The 19,281-nt window shown below is 41.6% G+C and overlaps 1 protein-coding gene across 1 annotated transcript; it reads left to right on the plus strand.

Moving 5' to 3' along the window:
- Positions 1 to 381: 381 nt before the first annotated feature.
- LOC308112433 (unconventional myosin-VIIa-like) lies at positions 382 to 18,475 on the plus strand (the record flags this gene model as incomplete). Its single annotated transcript, XM_080467950.1, has 47 exons — positions 382 to 393; positions 616 to 717; positions 823 to 975; positions 1,849 to 1,917; positions 2,069 to 2,184; positions 2,278 to 2,405; positions 2,532 to 2,674; positions 2,940 to 3,053; positions 3,146 to 3,299; positions 4,603 to 4,679; positions 4,760 to 4,879; positions 5,320 to 5,462; positions 5,550 to 5,760; positions 5,849 to 5,984; positions 6,057 to 6,223; positions 6,472 to 6,612; positions 7,045 to 7,203; positions 7,379 to 7,471; positions 7,706 to 7,800; positions 8,565 to 8,649; positions 8,774 to 8,875; positions 9,478 to 9,720; positions 9,805 to 9,951; positions 10,038 to 10,106; positions 10,189 to 10,313; positions 10,448 to 10,574; positions 11,028 to 11,147; positions 11,283 to 11,456; positions 11,563 to 11,790; positions 12,804 to 12,971; positions 13,101 to 13,215; positions 13,482 to 13,608; positions 13,689 to 13,855; positions 13,928 to 14,109; positions 14,507 to 14,619; positions 14,750 to 14,901; positions 15,082 to 15,235; positions 15,328 to 15,483; positions 16,229 to 16,334; positions 16,454 to 16,567; positions 16,757 to 16,844; positions 16,924 to 17,030; positions 17,127 to 17,312; positions 17,431 to 17,547; positions 17,633 to 17,716; positions 17,895 to 18,014; positions 18,132 to 18,475. 47 exons carry the CDS (start codon positions 382 to 384, stop codon positions 18,222 to 18,224), a joined length of 6,102 nt encoding a protein of 2,033 aa, XP_080324076.1. The 3' UTR covers positions 18,225 to 18,475.
- Between the last annotated feature and the right edge of the window lie 806 nt (positions 18,476 to 19,281).

Genomic DNA, 19,281 nt, shown 5'->3' on the forward strand with positions numbered 1-19,281 from the left:
CACAAGATGGATTTTCACCTTCGTGTGAGTCGCCAGCTTCTCTTCCTCTTCCTCTGTGTCACAGCCGGGTCAAAGTCGAAGTGCCATAAGATATCTGTCCGTCACAGGTGAGCTCAGACTGACGCGTTCAGTGAGGAGACGGGACGGTTTGCAATGAAGATCACAGAGAAACTAATTAACAGGTATTTAATTAGATTTTTATTTTTTTTGAATGTTATCGCAACAGCTTTCTTTCATTACCCGTGTTAATCTCATGCAGTGGAAATGAGTATTACAGCAAGCGTTTCATGTCTAATGGATTTAATTTACTGTCCGGAAATTGTATCCGTCTCATGTTACGTCGTTCTTTCTTTCTTTAGAAAATAACAAAGAAGTATGGCGATGTTGAGCAAGGTAAGGCTGATAAAAAAAATGTTTCAAAAAACAATCCCTCCGCGCTAACAGTCATGAGTGATAATTTTGTTATTCAGATTTCCCTGTAGTGCGTCTTTCAAGGAAATGTGGCGAAAAATAAAGTGATCCAATCTAAACTTGGAGATGCTGAGATGATAAAAACACATGAATATGTTCAACGATTTATTAAGTATGTTTACCTTTTCTTGTTGGTTTAATAAGGGGGATTGGGTGTGGCTGGACTCGGACATCGGGATCCCCATCGGAGCCAAGGTCAAAGAGACGCAGTCGGGTCAGCGCCTACTGGTGGACGATGAGAAAAAGGTGAAAAACTATTCACAAATTTGTGGTGTACAAATCAAGGGACTGGAGAACCGCTCCACATGTTCGTGGCATTTCAAATATATTTCCTGTTTTGGCCTCGGTCAGGAGCACCGTCTGTCCCTGGAGCTGGAAGCCTCGCTCAGGGTCATGCATCCAACCTCAGTGGAGGGGGTGGACGATATGATCAAGCTGGGGGACATGAATGAAGCCGGACTTCTCAGAAACCTGCTGCTCCGATACAGACAGGGACAGATTTATGTGAGCTATAGAGGCACGCACACGCACACAATCAAGGAAATATGTGATTGCGAGAAGGTTTTGTATGTTACTTATGCCGATTTAGCAGTTTTCAGGTGAGTTTTGAATTAGTGCAGTTTAGAATCACTGAATTCATGTTTGAGGCTGGTTGCTTTGAAACAATCAAATGTAGAGGTTGTCTAAATTGTCACCTACTTTTAGAATAAATCACTAACTATAGTGAATAACAGTTCAAGGTTAAAGTCCCAATAAAATGGCCTTCAATCAAACTAACATATTCTCTCTTTTTCATAAGGTAACAACTAATAGCAGTATAAAAATCTGTAACCACAATAATGATTCAAATTGATGACGTCTTTATTTCTTTTATTTGCTCAGTAAACCATGCAGTGCCGTTCGTTCTGACATTTACTGCTATAAGTGTATTCTGTGCTGCCACTGTATTGTTGTATTTATAATTGTATTTTTATATTGTTGTACAGCACTTTGGTCAACTGAGTTGTTTTTAATAGTGCTTTATAAATACATTGGATTGGATTGGATTGGACATTCACAAAAATAACCATTCACCAGCCTTCTTCTTGTCTTGTCATCAATTACTCGTGTTTAAAGACCTCATTAATTTCATTTATTCCCTCAATATTGTAAAAGTTATTTCAGTTTGCTTTTGTGCTTCTAAGCCTTTGTACAACCAAAATCTTACAGCTTCTTGGATTCATTGGTTCATTGAAATCGTGTATTTGGTTTAAGTTTCGCAGCTTTCAGCATCACAATGTCGGGGGGTCAGATATCGCTCCATATAAAATGACATGATGTGGACATTGTCTGGACTTTAAATGTATTTCTGATGCAAAGTTTTCCGATTTGCGGCAGACCTACACGGGCTTGGTGCTTGTGGCAGTGAATCCATACCAGGATATTCCAATATACTCCAGCGAGCAGGTGAGGCTCAAAGCAGAACAAAAAAAAAAAAGAGTGCGTCAAGCTCGTTGTGTCAGATTTCGATTGTTACCCCTCGGACTATGGTGCTGGAATCAAAGTCAATACTTTGAGAAAGTACCACAGTGATGACTTGATGCATTTTGTTCCTCAGGTGAGATTATACCACGGTCGAAAGCTCGGTGAACTCCCGCCGCACATCTTTGCCATCGCCGAGTCCTGCTACTTTAACATGAAACGACATTTGAAAAACCAGTGCTGCATCATCAGGTCAGATCTGAAGAACGTGTCGACCAGTTTGCATGCAGAGTTTTTGCGGCGCTCGTCAGGAGCTCATTGGCTGCGTATGTCTCTCTGTGTCAGTGGGGAGTCTGGAGCAGGGAAGACAGAAAGCACCAAACTAATCCTGCAGTACTTGGCAGCAATCAGCGGCGAGCTTTCTGTACAGCAGATTGAAAAGCAAATCCTGGAGTCCAACCCAATCCTTGAAGGTAGCAACACATCGGCACGCCGTGGAGCTGCACCGCCATCACATAACGCTTCAGTCACACTCCATGAAATCCAGGTTTTTTTTTTGTACCAGACAAGCAACTGACTGTCATTGCTGCCTCCTACAGCTTTTGGAAATGCTAAAACGGTCCGCAATGACAACTCCAGTCGCTTTGGAAAATATCTGGAGATCTTCTTTAACGAGCACGGGGTGATTAAGGGCGCTCGCATCGAGCAGTATCTTCTGGAGAAATCTCGTGTCTGCCATCAGGTACCAGCTCCATCCAAACAAAACTGGTTCTTATTACTGCGTCATGTAAACAGTAAACATATGCAAACACAAAACCCTTTAAATAAGTCCACTGTTTGTTTGAAAGTGGTTTTGCCAGTCGAATCATTACTGGTACTGATGAGTAAAAATACAGAAATCACTTGTGTTTAGTTACACCCGCTTGTCAGACAAGCCTTCACCTTCTTCAGTTTTTGTTGTTGTAGTATTAACAGTCTTTTTTTTTTCCCCTTCTGCACAACCCCAGGCTGTGGAGGAGAGAAACTACCACATATTTTACTGCATGCTGGCAGGAATCACCACAGAGGAGAGGAAAGCTCTGAGCCTCGGAAATGCAGAGGAGTACAATTTCTTGTCAAAGGTAAAATTCCTCTCCGCGAGTCATTTTGGCACGTTAACCAAAACAACTCACACGTTGTCCACCTTGCGCTGAATGCCTGTTGTGTCTTTCAGGGAGACTGCATCATGTGTGAAAGCAGGGACGATGCCAAAGACTTTAACCATATTCGGTCTGCTTTGAAAGTCCTGACATTCTCAGAAAACCAGAGTCAGGAAATCCTCAAGCTGCTGGCAGCCATTCTGCACTTGGGAAATGTCTATTTTGAAGGTAAGCATTTCTTTGTGTTTCTTTATGCTTCTTTACGCTTTATATAATTGTGTTTGGGAAGGCGAGGGACATTCACTCATGTGTTAATTGGGTTATAAAGACCAGTCAGGGAGGGACTTTTTGACTGGGTAAATGACCAGATATTTAAATTAGAATGAATGCAATGAATATATCAGGAGTTTGACAGGGAACGACACACACCAGTATTTATATAAAGAATAAAGAATCAGACAAACTCTAAGCACTGCATTAGAGCTCCTTCTTGTATGGAGGCTGCAGCGTTCTGCCACTGGAGGAGCTGCTTCGGCTTCAAACAGAGAGATGGAGGAGCTAAGGGATTTCAGCTTGGCTAAAAACTCCTCTTCTTACCCACCTCCTCGGTGGTCTCCAGGGGGGTCCCAGCTCAGAGCTGGCCTCCCTGACCAGTCTGATCAGCCTGCTTCTGTCCCTGTGTTGACCTGAAAAAGCGCCAGCAGACTACTGCATAAAAGACAGCTGATACTACACAGTTTTTGAAAATGTCTCCTTCAGATGCCGTATGACCTCGACTCCCTCAGCAGGTTGTGTCCGCTTGGATGGATCTCATGATTCACTTCCCAGATGTATTACTTAAAATGCACTTCAGTAACTTCAGGGTTTTGTTTTTTCGTTTTGTTTTTAACTGTATCTTTGCGGCGTCATCACAAAGGAGAATCACATGTATGTAGCTTCAGGGCTTAAAAGGTCAACTATTTCTGACTTAATCCATTTGTCCATTTGTCTGCAAACGACAGCTACTTTACGCAACCATGAATTTTCAACAATTTAAAAAAAAAAAACATTATTCGATACATTGAGAGTTCAATAAAGCGCTGTGATTTTGGTCATTTTTAAGATTTAAAACTTCAGATGCCAGCTAAACCTTTTTAATATTTAACAGCTGGTTTGTTTCACAATTCATCAACTGTATTCTCTATATTTCATTAATAACAGGAAAATAGAGAGTTCAAAAAGTGACACAATTAAAGATTAAGTACAGTTTAAAAAATCTAATGTAATAGTAGAAGTTTTACAACAAGCAACATTTACTTACTAAAATATCACCTGTTAGTGTTATTCATAATTTTATGTGGCGTTTGTGTCTGAATGTGTCTTGATGAGTACACTGCATTTCATTTTGGAGCTGACTGTGTAAAAGATTGAAATATATTATAAGTGACGCATGTACAGACACATTTATAACAGTAATATTACATCTTGGATGGCTCTTTTAGTGTGTTATATTGATTTGTTTTGTTTTTACTGTTTTGTTTTTTTCCATCAGCCAACACTCAAAACAACTTGGAGACCAGTGATGTCACCAAATCACAACATTTCAGTATCGCAGCATCTCTTCTGCAGGTGGGTTCCCTTCTCAACCAGCAGATAAGACAAAGTCTTCTATGTCGCTGATTAACTACGTGTTTGTCTGCTTTCTACAGGTGCAGGCATCATTACTGGCGAGCAGTTTGACCCATCGTTCCTTCAAGACCAACAGAGAGAGTGTGACCAAGCCACTCAGCTCTAAGCAGGCAGCAGACTGCAGAGACGCCTTTGTCAAGGTAATGAGGTCGAGCCGGTGACGTTAAATCAAAGCAATTGTTTGTTTCCTTGTTGGCTCAGGGCCCAGAAGTCAATAAATAACAGCTTATTAGTGGTGGGTATAAACAATCAAGTCATATAAAGGCGGGAGATGTTCCTCAATCTTTTGATATGGAGAATGGCGGTCTATTTGTTCTGTCGAATTGTTCACCTATCTGATCCTCAGTTACACTGACATTACATTGCTCATGGTTACAAAATCAATTGGATCTAAAATGTCTTGCCACACATTAAAGTACAATATATGTAAATATGTTTTTTTGGTTTCTTTGTGGCATTATTCTGAGTGTATGTATGTGTGTGTATGTCTGTACTATATGTACTGTATGTACGTATAATTCTACTCTGTATCAGCTGAGACAGTTAAAACAATCACTGAATGAAAAAAATGTTTTCTCAGGCAATCTACAACCGACTGTTCATATGGATTGTTGGGAAAATAAACAGTGTTATCTACAAGACACTGACAAACAACTCAAAATCCTCCTACCTGTCCATCGGACTGCTCGACATCTTCGGCTTTGAGAACTTCAAAACGAACAGGTCAGGAGATTTGTCAACACGTCCCCATGAAAATATCCGTCCGTCGTCTTTGTTGTGAATCGTCCATTTCTCTCCTCGCCTTTGCAGTTTTGAGCAGCTTTGCATTAATTTTGCTAACGAGAAGCTGCAGCAGTTCTTTGTGGGACACATCTTCAAGCTTGAGCAAAAGGAGTACCTGAAAGAGGACATCGTGTGGAATAACATCAGATTCAGTGACAATCAGGACATCCTGGACCTTCTCGCTGGGAAGCCCTGCAACGTGCTGTCTCTGATCGACGAGGAGAGCCTTTTTCCAAAGGTGAGGCTCCACTGTGGTGCTTTATCATCGTCTACAAACCTTGATGTGATAAATATATTCTTGTGTGATTTTAAACTTCCTCTCGCAGGGCTCAGACATCACCATGCTGAACAAGATGAACGGGCAACACAGAAAAAACAAGTCCTACCTTGCATCCAGGAGTAACTATGATACTGACTTTGGGATACGCCACTTCACCGGAGCTGTTCACTACGACTCCAATGGTACCAACAACCTGCAGCTGATTTCAACCATGACACGAAGCGTTTTGACACGTTGTGTTTTTGTCACTGAAGGGTTCTTGGAAAAGAATCGAGATGCTGTGAGTTCGGACATCATTAAGATGATGAACACGTCCACCAATAAGCTGCTCTGTCAAATCTTTGAGACCGAGCTTTCTGCAAATGCAGCGAAGACTACCAACAACAGGAAGGTCACCATGACGCCCTGCAGCTCTTTACGGGTACGAGAATATAACGTCGGCAAGCTGCAATGTGCAATAATCGTCTCCATCATTGAGTTTCAAAGTGAAATACATTTTGCTTTGTGTTGCCGGGGATCGGCTTCGGCTCCTTGAAACCTGAATGAAGCAGCTGCACACAAACAAGAGGATTCCTCATCCCTCATCCCAGTGATTGCGACAGACGTGTATACTGCAGTGCGATACTGTGAACATGCATTAATAATGACACTTCTTTGTTATTGTTGCAGTCGCAGGCTGACAGGCCTAAACAAGTACCGACACTGAGCGGCCAGTTCCGTCACTCTCTGGACTCCCTCATGAGGACTTTGTCTGCCTGCCATCCTTTCTTCATCCGCTGCTTCAAACCCAACAATGACAAGCAGCCTAAGGTGATTGAACAACTCATCTGGAGTAGACATATTTACTTTGATTTGCAAAGAGCTGTGACGAGCAGATGAAATTAGATTAGTTTGAAGGTGGACACTTCTTCCTGATGAGTGCTATAAAACTAATTGAGGAAATGTTCTTTAACTTGTAACCTACTAACATAACATGCTGTGGTGGATTTTCCCTAGGCAAGCTTTTATGGTCCTTTTAATCTAGAGATCAAATAGTTATCCTGAACTGGTATCATTTATCCATTATATTACTGTTATTGGATTATATGCTTTATTTGTTTTTGTCCCTATTGCCCTGATGACGTTGCTCCAGAATATTAACCAATACACAGTTAGTTATTAACATAATAAAAGGATGGTGGCAAATGTGATGTAAGAATGCAGGTAAAACATTCAAAACCGCTTCAACATTTTCTCCTGCAGGTGTTTGACAGAGAGCTGTGTAATCGTCAGCTGAGATACTCCGGCATGATGGACACCATCCGTATCCGAAAGCTTGGCTATCCCATTCGACACACCTTCGCAGAGTTTCTCAAACGCTACAGAGTGCTCCTCAAGACGAGCGACTTTGACCCCAAAACTGTTAAGTCATAATTTAGTTCAGTCCTGTAAATCACTAACTGTTTTATATAAATTCAAGCTACAAATTGTATCACTAAAGCTAAATGAATTGACCTCAACCCTTCTATTGTAATTCTCCCTGTGGAATTTTCCTCAGCTGATCCTGAGCCTTTATAGAGTTTTACTCTCTCCCCAGGTTGCACCTGCGGCCTGTTGTGAAGCCATCTGCAGAACTGCCATTCGAAAGAAGGATGAGTGGAAAATAGGCAAGACCAAGATTTTCCTGAAGGTGCAGAAAACTTCACCCTCACTATGTTGTTGAACAGCTTTTATTCATAAAGAAAGATGCAATGATTCACTGCACGTTACCAGCCAATCAGATTGACAAGCACAAATGAACACTGTCACACAACTGAACCTCTGAACTGTTGTGGGTTTTTTCTTTTCTTTCTCTTCGTTCCAGTCATCTTGAATAATTTGGACTGTGCTTTGAGAAGATCTTTCTTTTCTTTTTGTATTTCAGGATGCCCATGATGCCATTCTGGAAAACCTGAGGGAACATGAACTCAACAGGAAAGCTCTGGTGGTCCAGAGAGTCATGCGAGGTCACAACAACAGGTGTGCTCATTAAAAGGAGTGAAAAACATCCTGAACTGAGATTTGATGAGAGTGTTAGTTATCATCTCATTATTTCCACTCTGTCCACTTGCTAGAACCACACCACTGTCTCATGTATTTACAGGCGTAGATTAAGTAGCAATAAGTCCTCAGTTTGAACATTTGTTAATGAACACTCCAAAGAAACATGATTTAACTTCAGCACAATAAATTTACCCTCATTTTGAAGACATTAATTTTATTAATCTATTGAGATGCCAGACTTTAGAGCTGATTTAAATTGATCTAGGTCTTTGAATAGGCAACAATGTACGTAGGCCGTCCCTTTGCAGCTTAAGCAGGTGAAAGATGCCAAATCAGAGCTGCATAGTAGATGACTTATCACAGACCAACCCATTTTGGTAATCGCCCAGCTCTGAGCAACAATGGCGTGTGTGATCTTGCACTATGATGATGTCTCTGAATGGAATGAATGTCTTAGTGCAGTCCCTTTTTACTGAAGGCCTCCTAAAGTTTCAATTAGACTAATTCCCCCGTCACACTGTTGTTTTCCCCATTTGATTTCATCTGGCAGATCCATGAATCCTTTCAGCGCGGAGTTTGGTGACGGAGCAACACAATACGTTAACATATCAGCAGCATCTTGAAATAGAAAGTCATGCGTCATGAATAAAACTAATTGGATTGCTCACGGATGGCAAAATTCCTTTTGTTTTACGTATCTTTACTTGATTCCTCAAATGTTTTTTTTTTTTTTTTTTTAGAAAGTCTTTTCTGAGGAAGCGGGCAGCGGTCGTGGTGCTGCAGAGGAGCTGGAGAGCTTACGTTGCAAACAAAGAGCTGAGAAAGGTTTGATGCTTTACGAGCTTTTCGAAAACTAGCAGCAAACTTATTGTTCCCACATCATTGTTTCTAAGAGGCTAATCTCTTGTTCGTGATCTTGTCTACTTTCATACACTTCGCTTCCAACAAGATACGCTGTGGTTATGAGCGCCTGGTGTCACGGATCCGTAGTCGGTGGCTCCAGTTGCAGTTGAAGAGACAGCGAGCAGCTGCAGTCACCATCCAGGCTCAGGCAAGTTCTCCAGTTCAATTTTTTTTTTTATAGTTTTTGCTCTGTCCAGAACAGAAAATAGATGGTATGACTTGCGTCTTCATATTCTCTGATTTAATATTGTTCAGAAAGATTTCACAGATGAGTTGTGTGTTTTCTCTGCATGTTTTTATTTGACATTGTCTTTCACTTGTTAGGCTGTTCCTCTTATTCTGCCAGTGTACGCAACATCATTTCGTTTCTCTATATATACATGACCTGCTGCAAACTTCATGAAGAAACAACAACTAAAAAAAAACCCCAATGTGTTTAAATGTATTAGAAGTTTAACTGATCCTGTAATTGTATGTAGGTACGAGGCTACTTGGCAAGGAAGGAATGCAAGCAAAAAAGGGAGGCTTTACACCTGGAGAGAGACAGCCATGACCCGATGGCCTTGGAGCTTCATCAGCGACTTGAAGAAGTTATTGCTGAGGCGGCAGAAAGTGTCAAGAGACTCAGTCTGAACACCTCCAGGCAGAAAACTTCAGAATTTGAGGTCAGCTGAAAATTCTGCCAACATAACTTGCATTTGTCAATATAGTCATGTACCATCTCATTTAAAATTCTGCTTTGTTCTGAAGAAGACTGAGGATTCCAAAGAATCGGTTGAGATAACCCCCAAAGTGATAGTCATCAATCCAGCTATAAACCCACCAACACCACCCACTTCCCAGGAGGAGGACGACAACTTTGATGATGACAACGACCCGTTTTCTTTCTACAACTTCAGCCGCCGTTACTTCCAGAACAATGCCACCCACACACTGGTCAGGCAAAGACTCAAGAAGCCCCTTCTGCCGCACGACGATGAAGGTGATGAAAAGGTGAGGGGACAGAAGGCTTTTTTTAATCCGGTGAACAGCAGGCATGTCAATTTTGCACTGAGGTTTCTCATCCCACTTCTGCAGGCTTGTTTGACTGTCTCGTGGATAATTCTGCGTTTCATGGGGGACATACCAGAACAGTTTGGTTTGGGTTCTGTAGCATCGGGCTTCTCTCATCACTCACCTGCTCAGCAGGACAGGAGGCTGAGCACACTGGTGGGGCTGGACCAGGTAAGCCGTTCAAAGCATCTCACCCTCTGGTGATGTACATAAACACTCAAAGCTAAACCGGTAACGACGCTATGTATTCTGTACAGAAAATACTGCGGAGGAACAAGAAAAAGCTTGGAGGTGGAAACAGAAAAGGCTCAGCTATTCCTGAAGAGGTTTCTACAGTGTTCATCATAACGTCATTGCTTTTCTATTGAATCACTGTTCAATTTTTTTAATCCTCGTCATCTTAATCAGCCAGAGAACCTGACAGAGGACGAGGACATTATGATCGGAGAGGGTCCAACTCTGGATCGTCCACTTACACCCTTGGAAAAACTCCACATTATTATTGGATTCGGTCTGTCGAGGCCAGACATACGGTAACAATGTTATGGTCTTATGTCACAATGGAAGAACTAACAATAAGAAATTTTTCTTGCATGCACTCGAGATCTATGTCTTTACTGTTCTGTTGTTTTCTTTTTTTTGCTTGGATGTCTCTCTGCCTGCACAGGGATGAGATTTACTGTCAGATCTGCAAGCAGCTGGTAAAAAACCAGAACACTAAGAGCCGAATGCTGGGCTGGACGCTTCTCTCTGTCTGCCTCGGGATCTTCCCTCCAACTGACCTCTTCATTAAGGTCAGTTAACAGGAAGCCTAAAGTCCTTCATAACTTTTCAAATTGTCAAAATATCGCAGGTTGAGATGGAGTTTGAAACAGTTAGTTCGCTATATCTATACAGTATATAAATAAAAACAGCTTGAACATACAAGTATTCTCTATTCAGTCTCTACCATTTGTTGATAAATTTTGCGATATAGAAACAATTAATAACACCTCGCCGAACTGTAATAACCTGTAAAACCAAACAGTCGATTCTGAACAATAAAACATTTCTAAGTTTGACCTGAGAAGATGAAATCATTCCTCCTGTAACAGAAACATCCATCCAATCAGTGCCTGTGCTGAATTACCGCTGCATTTTCTGACTACTTCTTCATCGCTGACGCACTGCGCTGCCACTCCTGATTTCAAATTTGGGCAAATATTGCCATATTTAAGGTGTTTTTTTTTCCCTCCTCTGTTACACAGTATCTGGAGAGTTTTGTCCGCAAAGGGCCGCGTGGTTACAGGGAATATTGCATGAAGCGCCTGCCTCGTATAATTGCCAATGGGGAAAGACATGAGTTTCCTTGTTGGATCGAGCTACAGGTAAAAAACACAGGATCACCTGAGGTCACATTTTAAGTTGGTTGTTTTTGTGCCAACAGCAACAGGATCTTTTTTTTTTTTCTTTCTGTGACTGTTTTCACATCTGGTTTTGTAACCATTTCTCTGTAACGACAGGCTGCCACAACCAAGGAGCCCATAGACGTGTCTGTGGCTCTCATCGACGGCCGCATGGTCAACCTAAAGCTGGAATCAGCCTCCACCTCCGCTGAAATCTGCCAAGCTGTGGCAGATAGGATTGACCACGAGGACACCCACGGGTTCTCTTTGTACATCAGCTTCCAGGACAAGGTGAGCGATGACGTCCCCCTTCAAGTTCTCATTCTTCTGGATGTTGGTTTGACTGCTGAAGAGACCGTAAACAGCATCGGTCTTTCAAACATTGTTTCCTCTCCAGATGTGGTCGCTCGGTAGCAGTGGGAAACACGTGTTTGATGCGGTGTCTCAGTGCGAGCAGGAGATGAAACGGCAAGGGAAGGAGGAGAAGGACACAGCCTGGAAGCTGTCCATTCGCAAGGAATTGTTCACACCCTGGCACAACTGCCTCCTGGATCCAGTCAGCACAGATCTCATCTACAATCAGGTCATCGAGGGAATCAAGTCTGGAGAGTATACCAGTGAGAAGGTGAGAGGACACAACACGTCCACATCCTTGGTGGGCTTTTCAAAACGTCTTGTTCAATGTCGCAACAAAAAATGAAAAAGGTCCTGTTCTGTATTTTGGTCTGAATTGGGTTTGAATCCGTTGTGAAATGCTGGAGTTTTGATTGAAAGCTTTAGATTCTGCATGGATAGTGAAGCCTTAACAAACTAAAAGTGCTTATAATCCATATTTTTATTCCAACATGAGAACAAATGACTATATTTCATTGAAAAGTGTTGCTTGTGGTGGCAAATTATGACCCTGCTTCACAGCTGTTCTTAGAGACGGGGCATTTTTACGCCTGCTGAATATGTAAACAAACTATTTGCTAACAACCTTGCCACAACATTTCAAAAGGTGTTACTCTTTAGTTCAATGTTGGTTTCTGTCTCCAAGGGCTTAAAAGAAAATCAAACAAATCAGGATAATCTTGTTTTGCTTGTTCCATATTCAAATAATGGTTACCTGCTGATGGGCTTTACTGCGAGATTAACCGAAAGGAGACCAAGCTTTTCCACCCTGGTTTTTAACAAAAAGTCTTATTATAGTTAAGTGGTTGTTATGCAGCATTTTCCTCTTTCTTACTGTGTTTGCCTCTTTTTTTGCTTTTACACAAAAACACGTACATGCAGACACGCACCTCATTCCTTTTGAGTTTTGCTGATTTGTTAATGTTTATTATTACTGTTATTGTTGTTGTTGTTATTATTTTTGTACATTCTCTTCAAGATTATTGATTAAATAGAAATTCTATATTAAAGGATTTAATAATCTTTTTTTTGCTCGGGACATTTTTATTTTTTTTAGGAGGAATTTTGTTGCGCTGCTTTGTTTTACGTAACAAAAATAAATCCAAATAAAACATATTGAGAGGTTTAATGACCAAACATTTCACTGATTTTCTTTATCTGCTATAGATATAAACACCCTCCTTCTTCAAACAAATCACTATGCAGTCCATAACAACTTATCGATTTTGCGGAACTGTCTCTTAGGAAGATGAATATATCCAAATGGCGGCAATGCACTACTTCATCCAGTTTGGCTCAGAACACAGCACAGATAATGTTCAGAAGGTGGTTCAGGAGTGCATCTCTACCACACTAATTGAGAGAAGATCTATGACCAGATGGATCCAACTCATCAGCTCAGCACTCCTAGAGGTAAATGACAGCAAAAAGATACCGTATGTGTCAAGCTGTAAGTATTTTACGGCATTACTCACTTGTTAATAACCTACTTACTCCGCAGTTGAGGCACCTCAGAATAACTCTCACGTCCTGATCTTGCAGAGTTCGGACATCAATAGGCTGAGCAAAGAAACAGTCAAGGGACAACTGGTCGACCTCGCCCGACAGAAATGGCCACTCAACTTCTCAAGGTTTTACGAAGTTACAATGATGTCAGGTCAGTCATCAGATTTTCTTATTGGCTCGCACAATTCATTCCTGCCCCTATCGGCAGAAGTGTTGATCTCTTTATTTCTGCATCTGAATCTCATTTTATGCTTCATTACAAAAGAGCAACCACAGTAATCATGTGACATTAATACAGCTTGGTTGATACCTCCTCTGCAACCCTTCTTAAATCTCACTCATCAGTTTCCATTTCAGAAATGACAGAGAGTGTCCCACTTTGGAGTCACAACATTGTTTTTCGACATTTGTCTACAGGACCTCCTTTACCCAAAAACAGATTTGTTGTGGCTGTGAACTGGAGCGGCATCTTCTTTATGGAGGGGAGAGACAGGACACTCCTGGAGATTCCCTACATAGAAGTACAAAATGTCAATATGAACAGGTATACATCCATTGCTTTAGATTGTTTGTCTCAGTTTGATAAAAACGCAACAACAATGATCATTTTTGTGATCCGTCCAGTGAAAGCCATTTCAGCACCCGGTCTATGAGTTTGACCACAGTCAGTGGCGAGTACGTCCTGAAATCTGTGAGTGCCGCAGACATGGCAGCACTGATAGAGGAAAATCTAGAAGGTCTGAGGCAGCGCTCAGCGTACGCGCTGGTTCAGAATGAAGTCAGTAAACAAGGTAAGAGTGTACAGCTTCGCCTGCGCCTTTATAGACACCCACACACTAAACCCTCTTTGTCTGCATTTACAGACGACCCCATGTGGCTGGTTTGTAAACGAGGGGATCTCCTGCTGGTGGATAAAAGTGAAGAGTCCTCACCTGATCAGAACTGGATCAGAGCAACCAACCAGCGTACCAACGCCACCGGTGCAGTCTATAAAGACGCGCTCCAGTTCCTGCCGACGCTCAGCAGGCCCTCTGATGACACGCTGGTAACAGACTTATGTTGTGGGGATATAGTGATGAGATAGTATGGATATGTTGGACAAAAGATGTTGAGGGTGGAGCTTCTGAAGAGTCATGTAGTGAAGAAAAACATGGAGGTTTTAGGTGTTACGGCAGAGGAGATATGGGATAGGGTGAGGTGGAGATGATGGGAGAAGCCGAAAGACAATGTTATTTCTTATGGAAGATAACCTCTGTAAGAGTAATGTAATGAAAATGACATTTAGAATCAGATGGTTGCATGTACAGCCAATTATTTATTCACTTTTTTTGTACTCTACATCCTGCAAGTTCTCAGGTCTATGCTGTTTTTATGTTTATTTGTTTTTCCAGTTGTATGTGGGCCCTTCCGGTATAACTGATTAACTATTTCCGGCCTTTCAGAAACTGCTCAGTCCGAAGCAGAATAAAATATCGGCGACAAAGACTCCTGCGGCAGGAGATGAAGCCGTAGTGGTCCCTGTGTCTTTGAAAGAGTTTGCCATTGAGAACTTCAGGTAATAAATATTCCCACTGAAGATTTAGATTTGAGATGCAACATGGATGCTGGCTTGTTTAATTATTGTGGAGATAAAAAAGCATGTCGAGAGAAACAGCTGTAACTGATCTTTTCCTATGGTTTCACAGGTCTGAGGGTAAATTTGGTCGGCAGGCTGGGTCCAAAGGGTCCAGCAGGGAGAAACTGTGGGTCTCTTCCAGGGAACCTCTCAAACAGCCCCTCATGAAGAACCTGGTCCACAACTCTGAGCTCAGCTCCTTCGCCTCCAATGCCTTCATCGATATCCTTTGGAAAACATACATATGTGGCACTGCCAGGTCGTTTAGATCACTTCTCCTTATAAAATAACTTCTTAAATGCTGATCTGTAGTTTCGAGGAAAAAGTGCCTCATCTCTGGACAAGATGAAGTGATAAAGTTGTGTGACACATGTTGTGCGGATCCTTAACCTGGGCTGCTACCTATCTTGAAGTACATGGGCGACTACCCCATCAAGCATGCTCGCAGCCCTCTGGAGCTAACGGATCAGATCTTTGGTGCAGCAACTCAGCATGAAGCTCTGCGGGATGAAATCTACTGCCAGATCATGAGACAAATGACCAACCACACCAGCAGGTTCTCTCTCAGTGTGGGCAATTGTACAGTGGGGGGAGAAAAATTGTGTCAGCGGCCAACGTATCCTTTTACTTTCTTTCCCTCACTCTTAGGATGAGTTTAGAGCGTGGGTGGCAGCTGATGTGGTTGTGTTCAGGCTTGTTCCCGCCCAGTCACAATTTGATGAAACACGCTCAACGCTTCCTCGAGTCGCGGCCCAGAGAGCCGATGTCTGCTGGTTGTCTGCAGCGGATGCAGGAGATTTCCAGGTCAGAATAATTTTTTTTTTTTTAAAACACGGGAGCAAGGGTTTCACAGAATATGTCAACTTAGATCACATGACCTTTTTAGTGCATCAGTCAGCAATCGAGTTTCAAAACATTGACAGATTCTAGTTTAACATTTAAATATCTTATGCTATTTTTTAACTAATCTTAAAATGTTATAGTGTGACAGCTAACTTATATATGGATTTATGTATGGACATCTATGATCTTTTTTTCCAGGTAATTTGGAATGAGGTTGAAGTTGCTGTACACTTAAGTGACAGACCAAAGTATTATTTCTGATCTGATGAGATTATTGCTCCTATGATTGCTTGATACAATTGATGCAACTTATTTTTCAGACATTGAATCATACTTCCTTTAACTTGTATAGTACAATTTATGTATAACCAGGATTTAGAACCCCTTTCATTTAATACATTCTTGTGTCAATTAACAAGGCAGTTTTGCATCTAAAATACGTATATAAAATACGTAATATAAGTTTTAGTCTTTCAGATTATAACCACATCAGTGATCACAGTGATTTTAAATGTATATCAACTGTATTTTTTTTTTTGATGGCTGCTCATAGTTTGATGTGGAAATTTAACTGGGACATTTTAGTAGGAATATGTTTACTTTGAGAGCTAAAAACGTCAAAAGCCTGCACGCAGTTATTTGCGTACAGGCTTTTTTTTTAAGGTTGATCGTGTGAGAGAAATCAGTGGGTGTTTTGTGTCCTTAGTAAGGAGCCAAGGAAATTTCCTCCTCATATGGTCGAAGTGGACGCCATTCAACTGAACAGCACTAAGATGTACCACAGAATCCACTTCCCAAATGACACAAATGAAGTAAGACTCGACTCACTCCAGGAATATCATTAACAACTATATTTGCTTTTAAAGAGTAAACAACGCTTACCACACGGATCAATGTTTTCCTGTCATTTCTTCTCCTTGTTGCTGTGCAGATATTCGAGGTGACATCGACGACCACTAACAAAGACCTGTGTGTCAGGATTGCCTCTCACCTCAAACTGAACTCTGCTGATGGATATGGCCTCTACATGAAAACTACTAGCAAGGTGGAGTCTGAACTCTGCAACAAGATGGGAAACATCAGAATGTCGGTTGTGTAATGAGCCGCAGACTCTGCACAGCCCACAGTAGTACAATGATCTGTCACACATCTCTCTTTTTTACACCCTCATACAAACTTACTAACTTATCCACCATTTTTCCTTCTTCGCTACACGACATTTTTTATTTCTCAGGTTGTCGGTGTGGATGAGCAAAAATATCTCTTTGACAGCCTGAGACTGACAACAGACGCCCCTAAAAAAGGGAAAAAAGTCAGAGAAGGTAATGCATTTTGCTGAGTATGTCTGCTTTAATACGTTGGTGCATTTTGGTATTAATAAGTTAAACTCTGCTCACCCAGCCAATCAGGCCAATGTGCGGTTTCTGTTGATCTGTAAGAGGAGGCTCTGGTTCAATGTGACCCCGGGGAAGGACTTGGTTGCAGATCTCACTTTCCACTTCCCACAGGTATCTGCCTTTACAACATCCTTTGTATTCTGCTGGATTTCGCTCATGATCAAGAAGTTTTGTCAAAACAAATAACCTCCATCTGGCTTCCTGTAGGAGATGCCAAAGTATCTGCGTGGATACCACAACTGCACCAAAGAAGACATGATTAAGCTGGGTGGGCTCCTGTTCAGAGTCAAAGTGGACTCAGACAGGTCGCAGTTTGTCATGATCCCCAAAATGCTGAAGGACCTGGTTCCTGCGGACCAGATAAAACTCATGTTGCCTGAAAGTTGGAAGAAGGTAAAAGAAAACCAACTGACCGTAGCTTAATGAAAGTTATACATTTCAGATAAAACGAGACTTAACTCTCAAGGATGTACGCTGACTTTGTCTCCTGTGATTCCGCTCTGACTTGCAGCACATCATCGCCTCTTACAAAGAGCAGAGTGGCATCACTGTGGACGAGGCCAAATTGGCCTTCTTGAAAGCTATTTCAGGTTGGCCAACATTCGGTTGTGCCTTCTTTGAAGTTAACGTGAGTTGACCGCTCGGCAAGAGGTCACCGCCACAAAAACAACTTTAGTTAAGTAAACTGATTTGTCTCGTTCATTTATCCGCAGCAAACGAGTGAACCCAGCTACCCGAGCACACTCTTATTTGCCATCAACAAGAAAGGTGTCGTTTTAATCGACCCAAAAACTAAGGTAGGTGGAACCAGCCTTTAAGATTCATATTCTCACTGCCCACTTTAAGTGTTGTTGCGTGGTTTCTTCGCATTTTTGGCTAAATCATGAACATTAGAAAGAAAGTCTATCAGGCCTGGTATTTATTATGGTTTCTATCATATTGAAGCTTTGTTCTGTACTAAAAAAACATCATTAGGAGCTGGTGGTCATGCACCCATTCAACCGCATCTCCAAGTACCGCAGCAAAGGCAACTCCTTCCAGATGACCATCAGCACCCTGGTGAAAGGCAACAAGTTCGTCTGTGAAACTCCACAGGTGGGTGCATGGCTGTCTTCTTAAACACAGGTTAATCACCTTCAGCAGACTGGCTAACAAGCCTCGGGAAAAGAGGAAACATTTTCTAACAAGGACGTGCATTTCCTTATTTTTCAGGCTTATGCAATAGAGGACCTTCTCCGCTCGTACGTCAGCATGTACGAGGCTCAGGCACAGTCCTTTCAGCCGAGAGGCCAGAGGTTTTCCTGAAGCTGTTGCGCTGAATTACTAGACGGAGCCGACTGCGTTAGTGTATTTGAATGGTTTGAACAGCAATAGAACAACGAATTGCTTCGACTGAACTGAAGAATATTCTGTTCAGACTTCATCCTCAATGAATGTATATTCTTGATTGCAATTTGAAACTTAAGATTGCTAGAGCTGAAGTGTGTCGGATTGTACTTCATGAATAAATAAAATTTTATTGTTATTAAACCAAGATGTGATTAGTTGCTGTGAGCAAAACCATATGTCCTGGCTTCTCTGATTTTAACAATCTCATAAGATCAACTGCAGCACTCGACACATTTCCATTTTCTGTCTGTATTTCTGTATTCTCACCTTTTTATATTTTAGTGTGTGTTTATAGACAAAAGCATTGAAAATGTACTATATAAAACTAATGATTAGTCAAATCTTTTTTAAATCTACCCATGTCTTGTACTTCATTTAGAAGGGGAAAATGGGTGTTATGGCAGAGTGATAACACTACAAGAAGTACATTTTTCCACTGTTTACTTCAGTACACTACATAAAACCATTTTTTCTTGCACTTTCAAGTACATGAAGTGATTTTATTTGAAAGTGTGTACTTTGTTTCACTTTTGCAATTCATCTCTGAGGCTTGAATTACTACAGTGTACTTAATGCTTGGGAATACAGGATTACCCAAATAAGAAACTCGAACTCACTTCAGACAATTATGAGAAGTCACACTTTTGCAAATGCACAACAACATATTTTCCTCATTACTTCCACAAGGATTTGTAAACTTTTGTGATTATCTGAAAAGCCGGTATTGTTTTAGGCCACGGTTGTGTCTTGCACACGGGCTGGAGGCAGTTTTTAAAATGTCAGCCAACCCTCTGCCGGGCATTTGATGCTCTTGGAATGTCCTGACTGCTTCTTGAATATCAGTAGCTGTCGCCCTCTTTCCTCAGAACAGCTCCACACCTGAAGCTACATCACAACTTGTGTGTGTGTGTGTGTGCGTGTGTGTGTGTGTGTGTGTGTAGTAGTGGAAATGTAGTAGACTGCTTATACAACC

The sequence above is a fragment of the Lipophrys pholis genome, assembly GCF_963383615.2.
Source record: "Lipophrys pholis genome assembly, chromosome: 1".
In the NCBI taxonomy this organism is placed as follows: domain Eukaryota; kingdom Metazoa; phylum Chordata; class Actinopteri; order Blenniiformes; family Blenniidae; genus Lipophrys; species Lipophrys pholis.